Raw genomic sequence first — 14254 nt, 5'->3', positions numbered from 1 at the left:
ATTTTTGTACAGGAAAGCACAAGGAAATATCTTTCATATTCTCTCATGCCGTAGCGAAAACAAATGAATGTCCATGTAAGAAAAATGTATTTTACTCTTTTAATTGACCCATTCCTGCATAACGTCTTACCTCAATCCGCTGTTGCAACAGAGGCACAACAAATTCATTAAATAAGGTTTATTGTGAAAAATCTCTTTCATCCTCAACATAAAACATTAAAGACCTCCTGCAATTTTGAGTTGTACAGTTACAATTTAAATAGTGGTTAAAAAAAAAATTACCAGCAATTTTTTAAAGTTTGACCAAAAAAAAAAAAAAACCTTAAATTTGTCACGTCGTTTTTCATGTAATCAGCTTTCAAGATTTTTCTTTTCTTCTTCTTCTTCTTTTTTTTTTTTTTTTGCAGCATCTGTTTCACACCCTGTTAGTGTGATCAAGGTTTTTGACCAATCAGTGGCGGCCTAGAGTGCTGGAAGACGCTCCTCACAAAGGCGTTTCTTTCTATTCATGCTGCAGGTGAATCTCCCACATGCTGTCAAAGGAAGCTCAAGAGATGGCCGTGGGTGCCTCGATAGATCCTTGAATAGAACGCCAGAACGCCTTCTACTGTTTCACTCAGAGCGGCGAGGAAAGGACTGACTGTCCAGACTGTGTTTATCCACTCCAGACACCTGGAGGGGCCATAGGTGGAGAAGAAAATACAAGTTTGGGCCAGTAGATATAAAATGAACCCTCAATTTGATCAATTCTTGGCCACAATTTATAACTTGTAACCTTTTAATTTGTTCCAAGAGTTTGATTAGATGATTTATGACCATGAAAGGTGACCCCCCCCCCCCCCCCCCATCTGATGATCTTAATCAAGCTTTGATTAATTTGTGGGAACAAGTAAAATCTCGTAGCCACAATGTAATAAAATTGAGGGGAACAAGTTATTTCTCATGGCCACAAATTGATCAGATTGAAGGAACGTTACATCTTGAATTAAATTGAGGGATCAGGTTCTATCTTCTCGCCACAGATCTAGTGACCACAAAATGTTAACCTGTTTCTTATGGCCGCTTTGAGGCTCCGTGCATTACCGTATTTCTGTATTGCTATTTCTGCTGTGGTATTCACACCTGTGACAGATGTATTTGCAGCTCAGCACTGTCAGTAAGGATGCTCCTTTTGAAAACACAGCTGTGACTTCCTCCTCGGTTGACCAGTGACCTGACGGACATGTTGGGCAATGCTGCGTTTCCGGTTTTTCAAACAAGACGACAGAGACCCTGCTCTCCCACGCGCGCTGCGTAAGCTGAGACGCACGCTTGCTAGCGTAGCACAATGAAATTGAGTTCTATAAACGGAACTGTTCTACGTTTGCAGCAAACCAGACCAAATTAATTATCCATCTACAAAAGCAACAAAAGCTATAAATGATCAAAATGGTGAGTTTAATCCATCTGACTGTTTAACACGCAATAATAGAATCTTAGGTGGACAATTTCACAATATCTCAACTAATATAAACATGATCCACTTAATCTTACACATTTATGGCCATGTCTTACTAAGTAAATTGCCCTCCAACTGCAGTACCTCTACAAACACCAGGAGGCCTTGGAATGAGGCTGAGTAGGGGCCCAGCAGCTCATTTTAGCCCCCAAACAGTTGAATTCATGTGTCCTCAAGAGAACGCGGGACATTAATGTCGATGAAGTTTCTATGTTTAGTTTTGAAACCCATTACTTGTATACTCTGAATTAAGCTAAAAGCTCAAATGTTCAAATAAACAATGGACAGGTATAGGGACACACTGGTGGATAATTTGTACAGTAGTTTATGCCCGCACAGATTTAAACATGGCTTTGTTCTAAATAGATGTGGAATTATGTAACAGAGTACGTCCAAAACCAGCAATAACAAAGAAATTCACCCATTAATTAATTAGATTCATTTAAAAAGAGTGTAATACTCACTCTTGAGGCTCTACCCATTTATGGGATCATAAAAAATGTTGACGAATTCAAAAGTGTTCATGTGTGTTGACTGTTTTATTCTTATTTTTTTGACAGTAGAACTGTCAGAGAACCGACACACGTCAGCCAGCGCGTCTATTTTTCCAAACGTGATATAACAGCGTCATCTGCTGGTGAAGGCCATCGAATTACAGTTGAAATCAGAAAATGAGCGATGAGGGCGACACTTCCTTTAAAATTGGCACTCTTACAGTGATTGTTGACAAAAAGTAAATAGGGGGTTGAATTTCTGCCCGTGAATTCAAGTACGTCCTTTTAAACGCCTCACGACGGTCACATCGTGGCAACCTTAGCAATACCACTTTCAGCCAATCACGTTGGCTCTTCTTCACGGGCCAACCAATGAGAACGAAGAATGAGTCTAGGTCCACCCACGGGTGCCAAACATTTGCTCCGCGACTCCGCCGTAGAGCTTCAATGCGGGAGGATGGCTGTAACTGCGCAGGACAGTCTGAGAGATCTGCGGTCGCGCAGTTGCTGTGGTGATTTTTCACGTTCACCACCGATTCTGTGTGTCACCGAGCAGCGCACGGCATGAGAGGACACAGGCACGGGATGTCCAAGTGGAATAATATGAAAAAACCGACACTAGTAATTTAAAACCGCATCTTTATATCGCCGGTTGTAGAGGAGGTGGTGGTTGTGCTACGGCTCTGACCCCACCATGATTCGACAAACCAAGGCGGCGCTCCAGAAACTTCGATATGTAAGGTGAGTTAGCTAACGGTAAAGTTAGAATTAGAACTGCTGCGTCATCATAGTGAGTAATACAAATGTCAGGTGCTGGTCAGCTACCCGAGGAACGTAAATGTCGGGTGGCGGTTCGGTGTGACAACACTACTGGCGTTAGCTGGCTAAGCCGGTACTAAGCTAGCACACCTGGTGGAGGGTAGCTAGCTCCTGACATCAGGAAGAAAGGTGAGGGGAATGGGAGCTCTGGAAATATTAATTTTTCCTTAACTTGGCAAAGTTCACCTGTGGCTGTCATATTAAAATATTTATGTTAATAAATGCTGCTGATAAACACATGGAAACTCTGGAAAGGCAACAATTTTATTTTAAACATTTGTGTGTGATGTGTAAATTCGGACGTTTTACTTATGTATTTATTTATTTATTTTCGAAATATTTCCCTCCAGTTTGAAGGGACAGCAGCATCCACGGAGGCTGAAGAGCACTTCAGCAGGAGAGCAAGCCCTCCGGTTCCAACCGGGGCAAAAAGTCCACGGCTTTACAGTGAAAGAGGTGCACACGGAACTCAGGGGTGTTGTGACGGACATGTTCAAGCTTTTAAGTCAGATTTTGGTCTAAACGTTGCAGGGTTCAACTAACAAATAAGTCCTTCAAGCTGCTTGCTTTGTTTTGCAGGTTGTTGCGGTTCCTGACTTGTTTCTCACAGCAGTAAAGTTGCGTCATGATAAAACAGGAGCCCAGTACCTTCACGCAGCTCGGGACGACGCCAACAACCTCTTCAGGTGGGTCGCGCCTCTGAAGACCTTGTGTCCTTCATCCGGGATGCACCACAGGTGTGTACTAAAGAGCAAGAACCTCTGTGTTGTGGTGCTTCAGTGTCCAGTTCAGGACGACCCCCATGGACAGCACGGGGGTCCCACACATCCTGGAACACACCGTCCTGTGTGGGTCTGAGAAGTACCCCTGCAGGGACCCTTTCTTCAAGATGCTCAACAGGTCTCTGTCCACCTTCATGAACGCTTTCACAGGTACGCAAGCGTGGATTGGACCCCTCAAAATTGTCTAATACTTTGATAATATTAATTTAGTTTTATAATGTAAATAACAGAGTTAATATACTCTATGCTGGACATAAGTAAAGTAAAAATACTATACGCTGGACATAAGGAAAGTAAAAATACTATACGCTGGACATAAGGAAAGTAAAAATACTATACGCTGGACATAAGTAAAGAAAAATACTATACGCTGGACATAAGTAAAGTAAAAATACTATACGCTGGACATAAGTAAAGTAAAAATACTATACGCTGGACATAAGTAAAGAAAAATACTATACGCTGGACATAAGTAAAGGAAAAATACTATACGCTGAACATAAGTAAAGAAAAATACTATACGCTGGACATAAGTAAAGAAAAAATAGTATATGCTGGACATAAGTAAAATTAATATACTATACACTGGATATAAATTGATATATTACACACTGGACATAACTAAAGTAAATATACTATATAGTGGACATAGTATAGTTTATACTCTATGTACTTGACATCAGTAAAGTTAATCTACTATAGAGTGGACATCAGTTATGTAACTATACGTAATGTTTTGTAGTATTGTAAGACAGTGTTTTTCCAGCTGTACCTTTTTAATTGTCTGATGTGTCCCTAAAATACTTCAATAACCAACCTGGATACTTGCTCCTTCACCCACAGCCAGCGACTACACCATGTATCCATTCTCAACACAGAATGGAAAAGACTTCCAGAACCTGCTGTCGGTCTACCTGGATGCTGTCTTCTTCCCTTGTTTACGGGAGCAGGACTTCCTGTGAGTGTTGGCTCTTGGCAACGCAGCCATGTTGGGGGTATCAGATCTGTGTGTGATCTGTGTCTGTGCTGTATTTTTCCAGGCAGGAGGGCTGGAGGCTGGAGAACGAGAACCCCACTGATCCCAACTCCCCTCTGGTTTTTAAAGGAGTGGTGTTCAATGAAATGAAGGGGGCCTTTGTGAGTCCCCCCCCCCCATTAATTTGTCCTGTTGGTGCTCAACTGTTAATTGGAGTTTGATCAAAACCACAATATTTCCTGCAGCATAATACTTGCTAAAGGTCAAGTGTTTGTTAAACTGCAGTCCTAAATGAGGCAGAGCAGGGCGGCAGAGAAATCCTAGCGTGCTAATAACATCCTACCAGACGGAAGGGACAGTCCCTGTTTGACACAGACGATGGTAGAAATCAAACATTAGAATTCCATCGTCTTTTTACAAAAATGTCAAAAAGGACACAAGGGATTCTGCCTGACATTCTTATTGTGTGTGTGTGTGTGTGTGTGTGTGTGTGTGTGTGTGTTTTCTTGCAGTCAGACAATGAGCGTCTGTATGCTCAGCACCTCCAGAACAAGTTGTATCCAGACCACACCTACTCGGTGGTGTCAGGAGGAGAGCCGCTGGCTATCCCTGATCTCACCTGGGAGCAGCTGAAACAGTTCCACACCACACACTACCACCCCAGCAACGCTAGGTAACGTGAACACACACGCGCACGGGGCTGGACAAGGAGGATTGTCCCAGGTCAATGTCAGACTAGTAGAGTGAGCAGTAAAGTTCGAGGTTTGGTGGGGAAATCAAATCCATTTGCTCTGAGCGTGTTTTTCTTCCTCAGCATGCCGCCTTTCACACAAGTCAGCCACCCAAAATGGCGACTCAAACACAGCACAAACACACATTCCTGACGGTGTTGCTAATACGTCCTCCAGGTTCTTCACATATGGAGATTTGCCTTTGGAGCTGCATCTGAAGCAGATTGATGAAGAAGCGTTGTCTAAGTTTGAGCGCATCGACCCCGACACCCAGGTCCCCCCCCAGCCGCACTGGTCCAGTCCGGTCAGCATCAGAACTCCGTGTCAGATCAACTGTTATTTACAAGTGTGGTTCACTGTGGCTGGAGAGTCTCTGATCTCGCTGTTTTGTTTCATTTGTTTCCACAGAGAGAGGATCACATGACCTGCAGCCCGGACTCGCTGGCTCCAGACCCAGCCAGACAGAACACGCTGTGTGTGAGCTACCTGCTGGGAGAGTAAGATTAAGTCGTCTTCATCCTGCTGAGGCCTTTCTGCTCCTGATAATGTCAGACAGCCACAGATGCTGCTCCTCTCAGCTGCCTGCTTGATAGTTATTTATGTTGGCTTGTAAAGTTGTGTTGACAGCTACTCGAGACCTGTCCTCCTCCTCCACCCCCCACCCCCCGATGGAAAAAAAACTCCCTGTTATTGATTAGAGGTGAAACTAAAGATGATAACTTCGTGATAAAAACCCTGGCAAAGGAAACTTTCTCAGCGCTAACTCAGTCCCCAGGTGAGGAAGGAGTGACGCTGTCCCGTCTTTAATGTTTGTGTGATCTTTGTTTTCTGTGCAGCATCACTGACACGTTTGAAGGGTTCACGCTCAGCCTGCTGTCCTCACTGATGATCTCCGGGCCCAACTCTCCCTTCTACAAAGCTCTCATCGAACCCAAAATAGGAACGGACTTCTCCTCAGTCGTTGGGTGTGTACATGAGCTCCGGAGATGAAAACTTCAGTGATACTAACAGTAGAAGTCAGAAGGTTTGATTTATTTTGTCTGACAAAATGTGTTTGTGTGGAAATGGTCGGTCTGGAAAACAGACTGAACCGATAAAAGTTAATTTCACCTCTCCATGTCGGGCTGGGCTCCGTGAATCAGAATGTAGAGATTCCAGTCCACCAGGGGGCAGTGACACACCTGTATGCAGGTGTGGCAACTCTCAGGAAACGGCAGCGTCAGCACAAGCGGCATCACCAGAGTTGGACGTGTCTCTCAAGTCTCAACAACCTTTAATTTGTCCCCAGCTGTGTCTTTTTGAACCGATTTGAAAAATTAAGCCCTGTTGACACCAAACCGATCAGTGGTCTGAATCTCCTTGCTGAGACTGTGTTTGTGCCTCAGATGCCTCCGGGCGTCTAATAGCAGTGTGAGTTTACTATTCTGAGCAGACGACGAACTGAAACACCACCACCTTCTGTTCCTCAGGTACGACGGCAGCACCAAAGAGGCATCTTTCAGCATCGGACTGCAGGGCATGGCTGAGGAGGACGGTGAGAAGGTCAAACAGATCATAAGTCAAACCATCAATGACATTATAGAGTAAGTACCCGACTCGCGGCTGACGTAGGAGTCAGGACCCCCCCCCCCCCGTCCAATGTGACTGAGATTTCTGTTCCTCCTCTTCCTGTGTCACAGAAAGGGCTTTGAGGAGGAGCGGGTCGAGGCTGTCCTCCACAAGATCGAGATCCAAATGAAACATCAGTCCACCAACTTCGGCCTGTCTCTGGCCTCAGTGAGCCCCCCCCCCCCCCCCCCCACACACACACACACACACACACACAAACACACACACACAAACACACACAGACACAGAGTTTATCTGTTTATTACATTCATTGTGTTACCACAGACTGAAGGCCATGCTCAACTATCTCTAGCATCTTGTTAGTTTTCCCTGTAGCCTAAATGTTCCTAAATAACTCCAGTTGTTGTTGTTGTTGTTTGTTTCCTCATGTTTTGTTTGTCTTGTTCCAGAAATCACTGTTTTTTCCTACAATTATCAGTTTTAAACTGAGACTGCTTGTGTGTGTGTGTGTGTGTGTGTGTGTGTGTGTGTGTGTGTGTGTGTGTGAGATAAGAATTATAACATGGATTTCTATTATTTCCATTGTTGCTGTTCCTGTGTGTTTCGTGGTGTCTCTTCTCACCGTGGCGTTGTGTCCATGTGGTACCAGTACATAGCATCATCGTGGAACCACGACGGGGATCCTGTGGAGCTGCTGCAGATCAGTGACAGCGTCGCCAAGTTCAGACGAGCGCTGAAGGAAAACCCTCAGTTCCTCCAGGACAAAGTCCGTCGCTACTTTAAGGTGTGTGTGGGCGTGCGCCAGCCACGGCGGGACTCATACTTTTGCTCTGGAGCACTGCAGGAATGAGGTGTTTTATTTTGTTGGCTGACAGCTTACTGTTACTTGGTTTTATTGACTAAAGATCTGTGTCAAGCAAAAGTTGATGAGACTCACTCAGTTACATCATCTCTGTTAATGAATTATTGGCGCCCCCTCACCACCCCCCACCACCCCCCTCATAGGAGAACATGCACAAGCTGACCCTCTCCATGAGCCCTGATGATGCCTACATGGAGAAACAGGCCAAATCGGAGGAGGAGAAGCTCCAGAGGAAGATCCAGGCTCTGTCCGACGGCGACCGACAGGAGATCTATGAGAAAGGTCAGGGTGGTTCACGGGATCCCTGAAGTGTTACCAAATGCCAGAAGCAAACAAAACATCAGTATTTGGTCCGTTAAACACCTTAATGTCAGCCTATCTGCATACAGGGGATCATTAAAACCAGTCCTGCTGTTGAGGACTGGGGTAAATGGTGGAATGTTTTAGACCAGATCTGTTCGTACCAGCTGAGTTGCTAACACCTAGCATCTCGCAGTGGGAGAGGTTTCTGTTCACTGCACAGAAACACAGGTTTGGAGGTTGGACGAGGAATAAAAAGTTCACACAATATTTCTCTACAGTTTGGAATTTGTTCCCCAGAAATTTGTATGATCTCAGAATTTCAAGTACTTGCTGGAGAGGAGGGTTGACAGAGATCGTCAGCCTTAAATCAGGTTTTGATGAACGGGAACTTGAGACTCAAGGATCCTCTGAGTGTTAACGTGTTGTGGTCTTTCTGCTCGGTGAAGGTCTGGAGCTGCTGGCACTTCAGAATCAAACCCAGGACGCCTCCTGTCTACCTGCGCTCCAAATATCCGACATAGCGCCCACCATACCCATCACTGCTGTTCAGTTCGGCACCGCAGGCAAGTTCACTGTCTTTTACCGTGTGGTTATATTTGGCGTTCACGCCGCTCCAGCAGAGTGTGAGCTCACCTGTGTGTTCTCCTCTCTGCAGAAGGTGTACCAGTGCAGTACTGCGAGCAGCCCACCAACGGTCTGGTCTACTTCCGAGCCATGTGCAGTCTCAACACCCTGCCGGAGGACCTCCGGCAGTACGTGCCGCTCTTCTGCAGCGTCATCACCAAGTGAGTTTCAGTCGCTCGCTACAGAGATGGAGGACGGTGAGGAAAAGAGTCTGGCTTTGGGGATGATAACCGATATTTTGGACGTGAGATGGTGGTCAGGGGTGGGCAGAGTGTCAGGATATAAAGCTTCTAGTATCAACATCATATGATTAAATCATGACTCGTGTGTGCGTGTGTGTATAATCAGGATGGGCTGTGGCGCTCTGGACTACAGGGAACAGGCCCAGCAGATGGAGCTGAGGACAGGGGGCATGTCTGCCTCCACCCAGGTCATCCCTGACTCTACTCACATAGACGTGTACGAGCAGGTCAGTGCCAGCTCTGGGTCGCTGTTACCTAGCAACGCAGAAAGGTCTACTGTGACTGTGCCTGGCAGAGGTTGATGGTGGACTAATCCCTGGTCCTTCCTGTCAGCATGATGCATGTGGTTCTGGTCTAAATTCAAAGAAATATGTAAATCTGTGCTAGTGTGGCTAACGGTCCAGTTTTGCTGTCTGCTCTCATGCTGGGATACTCTGCAGCCGTTTGCCTCCCTAGAAAGGAACAAATGTGACCAGAGAATTTTGTCTAGAGAAAAGTGTTTGTGAGGAGCAGGATGAGAGTGTGTGTGGTGTCTGTGTTCCAGGGCGTCCTCCTGTCCTCGTCCTGCCTGGAGAGGAACCTGCCTCACATGTTTCACCTGTGGAGCGATGTATTCAACAGGTGCGTCCTCCCACGTCCCTTAGCTGCTAAGCTAAGCTGCTCTCTCCATGTGACCGTTGTAGTAGAATGAGCAAACCCTCTCTGTCTTAGCCCCCATTTAGATGACGAGGAGCGTCTGAGGGTGCTGGTGATGATGTCAGCGCAGGAGTTGGCCAATGGGATCTCTTATTCTGGTCACATGTATGCTATGATGCGGGCGGGCCGTCACCTGACTCCAGCGGGAGACCTCCAGGAGTTATTTGGTGGGATGGACCAGGTATCCAACAGTAGACGCCTGCAGTACTTTTATTTCATGTTAGAAACAGACAATTTGTTGTGGTACTCTGACTAAAACTGCTGATGTAAACGATGGTAGGCACAGAAAACATTGAGCTGAGGACTGAAACACGTTTAGAGGTTAAAGCTTTTCAACCTTGTGATATGCAGGTTTTTTCACACACTCTAATACTCATGATATCACGAGTGCTACTACTCGTGCTACTACTCGTGCTACTACTCGTGCTACTACTCATGCTACTACTCGTGCTACTACTCGTGCTACTACTCGTGCTACTACTCCTACCTACTGTTCAGTGGTGAAGTGTTTTATTATATGACCTTCAGGTGAAGTTCATGAAGAGGGTAGCAGAGATGTCGGACCTGGGCCAGGTCATCCGAGCGCTCCCCAGGATCAAGAGGCACCTTTTCAACCCCTCCAACATGAGGTGGGTTCAGGTTCCGTTCACCAAAACCCTGCCAGATTTGAGAACTTGTCTGCTGTTTTTTTTTTTTTTTCTTACATCCGTTCAACACGTGTATCATCATATTTCCTCCCTCGTGATGATCGCTGGGGTCTACACAGGTGTGCGATCAATGCCACTCCACAAAAGATGTCTGACGCAGCGAGTCAGCTGGAGAGTTTTATGAGGGACGTTGCTGCAAACAAGAGAGAGCGTAAAGCCATGAGATCAAACATTACCGAGGTACGTCAAAGGAACTCAACAACTTTGCGGTAGATCCTCTTGGTGTCCATCGCCTCCAGAGACGGACAAGAAGATAGAGACCCTCCCACGCTAGTTAGTTTAGCACAATGAATAGTAGTATCTGGGAAGTGTTAGCGTAGCTCTGTCAGAGGAGCAAAGGGTCTGTTGTCTTCTGGTCTGGGTGTGGAGCTGATTGACAGTAGGAGGCCTGGCTGAAGTGCGAGGGAATGACTCCTGCTCTCTGTTGATTAAAGAGGCCGCTGGACCCGGGGCAGGACCAGGGACCGAGCAGGAAACTCATTGCCGTGAGTTTAATGAAGCCTTTTCTTCCCACATTGAGCTGTTTCACATTTGGCTCATTGTCTTTAAACCGCGACTGCACCGAGTTCACCGAGCACTGCAAACAGAACCTCGGGGCTGCAGGTGTCATGGTGGTTTAAATGACACACACACGTGTTGCATAGTATGTTGTACTTTTACACGTGAACTTCGAGATGTGATGACATCAATCAATCACCAATCAATTCATCCCAGGAGCTGAATTTCCAGCCTTGCCCGATGAAAACCTTCTTCCAGCTGCCCTTCCCTGTCAACTTTGTCAGCGAGTCCATACGGGCTGTACCGTTCGGCCACGAGGATTTCGCCAGGTGATCACATTTGTACCGCCCACGGCGTGTTTGGAGATAAACAGAATCAGGGCTCAGCACCTTGGTCACCTGATCAGGGTTTGTCTTTGGGGTTAATTTCTCACTCTTCTCTCCGTCAGTCTCCGCATCTTGTCAAGGATGATGACTTCCAAATTCCTCCACGGGGAGATCCGAGAGAAGGGTGGAGCCTACGGGGGCGGAGCCAGAATGGGGGAAGGTGGTGTCTTCTTCTTCTACTCATACAGGTGTGATGATGCTCACCACTAATCTTCTCCATCACCACAGCTAGACGAGTGTGATGTCACCGCAGCTTCTGTTTCCCAGTGAAACCGCAACTTAAACGTTCTCCGTCTTTTGCCTCCAAGGGATCCAAACTCAGTGCAGACGTTATCTGCCTTCCGTAAAGGTGTGGACTGGGCCAGGTCGGGCCAGTTCACCCAGCAGGACATTGACGAAGCCAAACTGTCCATCTTCTCCGCTGTCGACTCACCTGTGGCTCCTTCAGACAAAGGTGAGACTCCAGCTGCAGTTCCTGCCGTCGGCCAAACTTATACTTGACACTGGGACGAATGCTGAAATAGAGAAACGCTAGTGGCCAAAGATGGCGGCTCCTGACCTTCGCTGTGATGGCTGACTGTGTTTCAGGGTTGAGTCGCTTCCTCAGCGGCGTCACAGACGAAATGAAGCAGAGTCACAGGGAAAGACTCTTCGCTGTCAATCATCAGGGCCTGGTGGACGTCGCCGACAGGTAGCGTCTTTAACATCTACAGGGAACCGCAGTCCTGTAAAATCTTCCGCAGCGTGAATCACCGTTAGCTTGAACTGACAGTAACGTTTTCCAATATTCATCATTGGTTATTTAGTAAAAGCAAAGAAGAGACGTGGCCGATCGAGGCGATGATATCTGATTAATGAAAAACCCGAAATGTGACCCGAGCACTCTTGACGGTCTCCTGCAGGTACCTGGGTGTCGGCCGGAGGACGTGCGGCGTCGCCATCCTGGGCCCAGAGAACGAGAACATCAAGAAAGATCCGTCATGGATTGTGAAGTAAAGCAGCAGCAGGTATTCCCTCTTTACTCAAGTGGCACAAAAGCTGAAGCGCACAACACGACTGGGACTGACGCGTGTCATTTCTGACTCTTCCTGTGACTCATGCTGTCGTCTGATGTACATAATTTATGGAAATGTGGCTGATACATCATCACGTTGGAATATAAAACCTGAGTCGTCTCTTTATTCTTCAATTCTTAACTAGAAAAATTAATTTACCCCCAAAATATGGAGGCACTTTTATGTGTTTAAGACCCAAAAAGAAAAGAAATAGCAATTAAAACGGACTTGAGAGCGAAAAACAAAACCAACTCTACTGACGGGAGGTTCAAGTGTAAACTACTTGCTGTGCAGTTGTGTCTTGGGGGCGGGACTTAAGCGGAAAGCTATAAGATGGACCCCTATTGGTTGATTTATTTAATTGATGCCTACGCAGCTCCTGCAGTTGGTAAATAGATGGAGTTTTGAAGTGAAAAGAAAAAGTGGCTGACGGAGCAGACGGACTGAGGGCTGTACTACAACGGTACAAGTACGAGTTTTGGGGGCGGAGCTTATCATCCATCAGACAATTTACTGCCTCGTCATTCAGCCATGAAAAACCCACCGGGGGTCACAGAATTTAAGGAAAAAGAAGCTGTTTCCAGATCTGGGAAGGGTATTTTTGGAAAAACTCTAATCTTTCTTTACAAATACCTGAATACGAAGAGTACATCTGGTTACTTCAGTTCCAGTATCGCGGAGTAATTCCACAAAACTAGTAAGTAGACTGGTTCTTCTACTGAAGTTTGAGTGGAGAAGGAGAAGAAGAAGCCACGCGGTGGTCATCACGTTAACACAGTAAAAGCTTTATTACTCAGTGACGTTGGACGGCTTCCTCCTCTCCACTTCCTTCACCACCACGTTACAGGCTACTCACAAAACACCACTTGTAACATCAAAGCCCAGGATGGACACAAAAGCACAATACACGCTAACACACACACACACACACACACACACACACAGAGTAGCAGGTTAACAGGAAACACACTCAAAGGAGCGTTAACATGTTGATGTGCTCGATGGCGTGCAGTCGTGAGACTCTAGAAGCAGCTGGTGGTTACGTTCATGATCAAAGTGCTTTAGAGATGAAAGAAGCTAAACATCTACTCAGCTGTGAAAAACTGGAGCTACATCTCAGGGTTAAAACTTGAATCAAATACTTCATATATATATATATATATATATATATATATATATATATATATATATATATATATATATATATATATATATATATATATATATATATATATATATATATATATATATATATATATATAATATTGAGAGTTGACATTAACTTGGCTGGAGGAGCTTGAGCTGGCAGGCAACCGCTAATCTCAAATGAGGTCAAATTTCCTTCATGACCTAAAATAAAATAGTTCCCCTCTGAGAAACGCAGTGACCGTAGCACACATAACCTTTAATGTCCTACAGCCCCTTAGAATCTATCTGTTGAAGTAGCAGTCAATCAGCGGCGTGGGCGCCGCCCCTGCTCTGGAGTGACGCTCTCTTCCGGCAGCATGGCGGCAGTTCAGATGGCCGCCGACGTTTTGCTCTCTTTAGCTCGGAAGCGGGTTACATGCTCCAGCTGGCCAGAGTCGGACACGTCGTAGCTGGTCTTGTACTTGGCTAAGATTTTCATCAGTGGGCGGAGCTTCAACCACCACTGCTCCTTTGGGATCCTGTGGCTGGAAAGAGGAAACACAAGGGTTAACCATGCTAGCCGCGCTGGTCCTGCTCAGACACCATCGGGTCTGACGTTCCCGCTCTGTCAAACCGTGTTCCTGGTTTCCACCTCCTTCAGGCGGCGTTCCTCTTCATGTGGGATGAGAAGTTCAACTGTTACCGTGTGAAAGTTGTGGCTGTAATTTTTTTTTTCTTACACAAAGTCGGTCTCATCACGGAGCTGTGACACGGGCTGGAAGACCAGAGCCCTGCGCCGCATCCCCAGCAGGCAGGCGGTGTCATCAGAGTTGGCGAACACTCGTCCTGCGTCAAACACATGGATGATGCGTTACACAGAGACA

At 46.1% G+C, this 14254-nt stretch overlaps 2 protein-coding genes across 9 annotated transcripts in view; one reads left to right on the top strand and one right to left on the bottom strand.

Annotated features, from left to right (window-relative positions):
• The first annotated feature begins 2439 nt into the window (after window positions 1-2439).
• pitrm1 (pitrilysin metallopeptidase 1) lies at window positions 2440-12370 on the top strand. The gene is made up of 27 exons (XM_086204477.1): window positions 2440-2733; window positions 3162-3267; window positions 3391-3497; window positions 3592-3743; window positions 4437-4551; window positions 4634-4730; window positions 5082-5242; window positions 5478-5604; window positions 5709-5797; window positions 6137-6265; window positions 6770-6883; window positions 6980-7076; window positions 7519-7653; window positions 7875-8013; window positions 8481-8597; window positions 8690-8819; window positions 9007-9127; window positions 9445-9521; window positions 9612-9777; window positions 10125-10225; window positions 10363-10483; window positions 10738-10788; window positions 11018-11130; window positions 11250-11375; window positions 11496-11641; window positions 11776-11878; window positions 12090-12370. The coding sequence occupies exons 1-27, from the start codon at window positions 2687-2689 to the stop codon at window positions 12181-12183; spliced, it is 3081 nt and encodes a 1026-aa protein (XP_086060603.1). The 5' UTR covers window positions 2440-2686; the 3' UTR covers window positions 12184-12370.
• A 1119-nt stretch (window positions 12371-13489) lies between these two features.
• LOC147262066 (ATP-dependent 6-phosphofructokinase, platelet type-like) overlaps window positions 13490-14254 on the bottom strand; it is a 31698-nt gene continuing 30933 nt past the window's right edge. For 6 of the 8 annotated variants that reach the window (XM_086204485.1, XM_086204480.1, XM_086204483.1 and 3 more), the window contains 2 exons: window positions 14111-14216; window positions 13490-13915 (listed from right to left, as the gene is read on the bottom strand). In XM_086204485.1, the coding sequence (XP_086060611.1) occupies window positions 13759-13915; window positions 14111-14216 (263 nt within the window). In that variant the 3' untranslated portion in view covers window positions 13490-13758. The remainder of the gene's footprint in view (window positions 13916-14110; window positions 14217-14254) is intronic. The other 2 variants (XM_086204481.1, XM_086204482.1) reach the window with 1 other exon arrangement.

This window comes from Aulostomus chinensis, chromosome 5 (genome assembly GCF_037954235.1).
Source record: "Aulostomus chinensis isolate RoL2024-O1b breed Wild chromosome 5, RoL_Achi_v1.0, whole genome shotgun sequence".
Taxonomy (NCBI): Eukaryota; Metazoa; Chordata; class Actinopteri; order Syngnathiformes; family Aulostomidae; genus Aulostomus; species Aulostomus chinensis.
The sequence above is the reverse complement of the archived record's forward strand: the minus strand, read 5'-3'. Positions and strand labels throughout refer to the sequence as shown.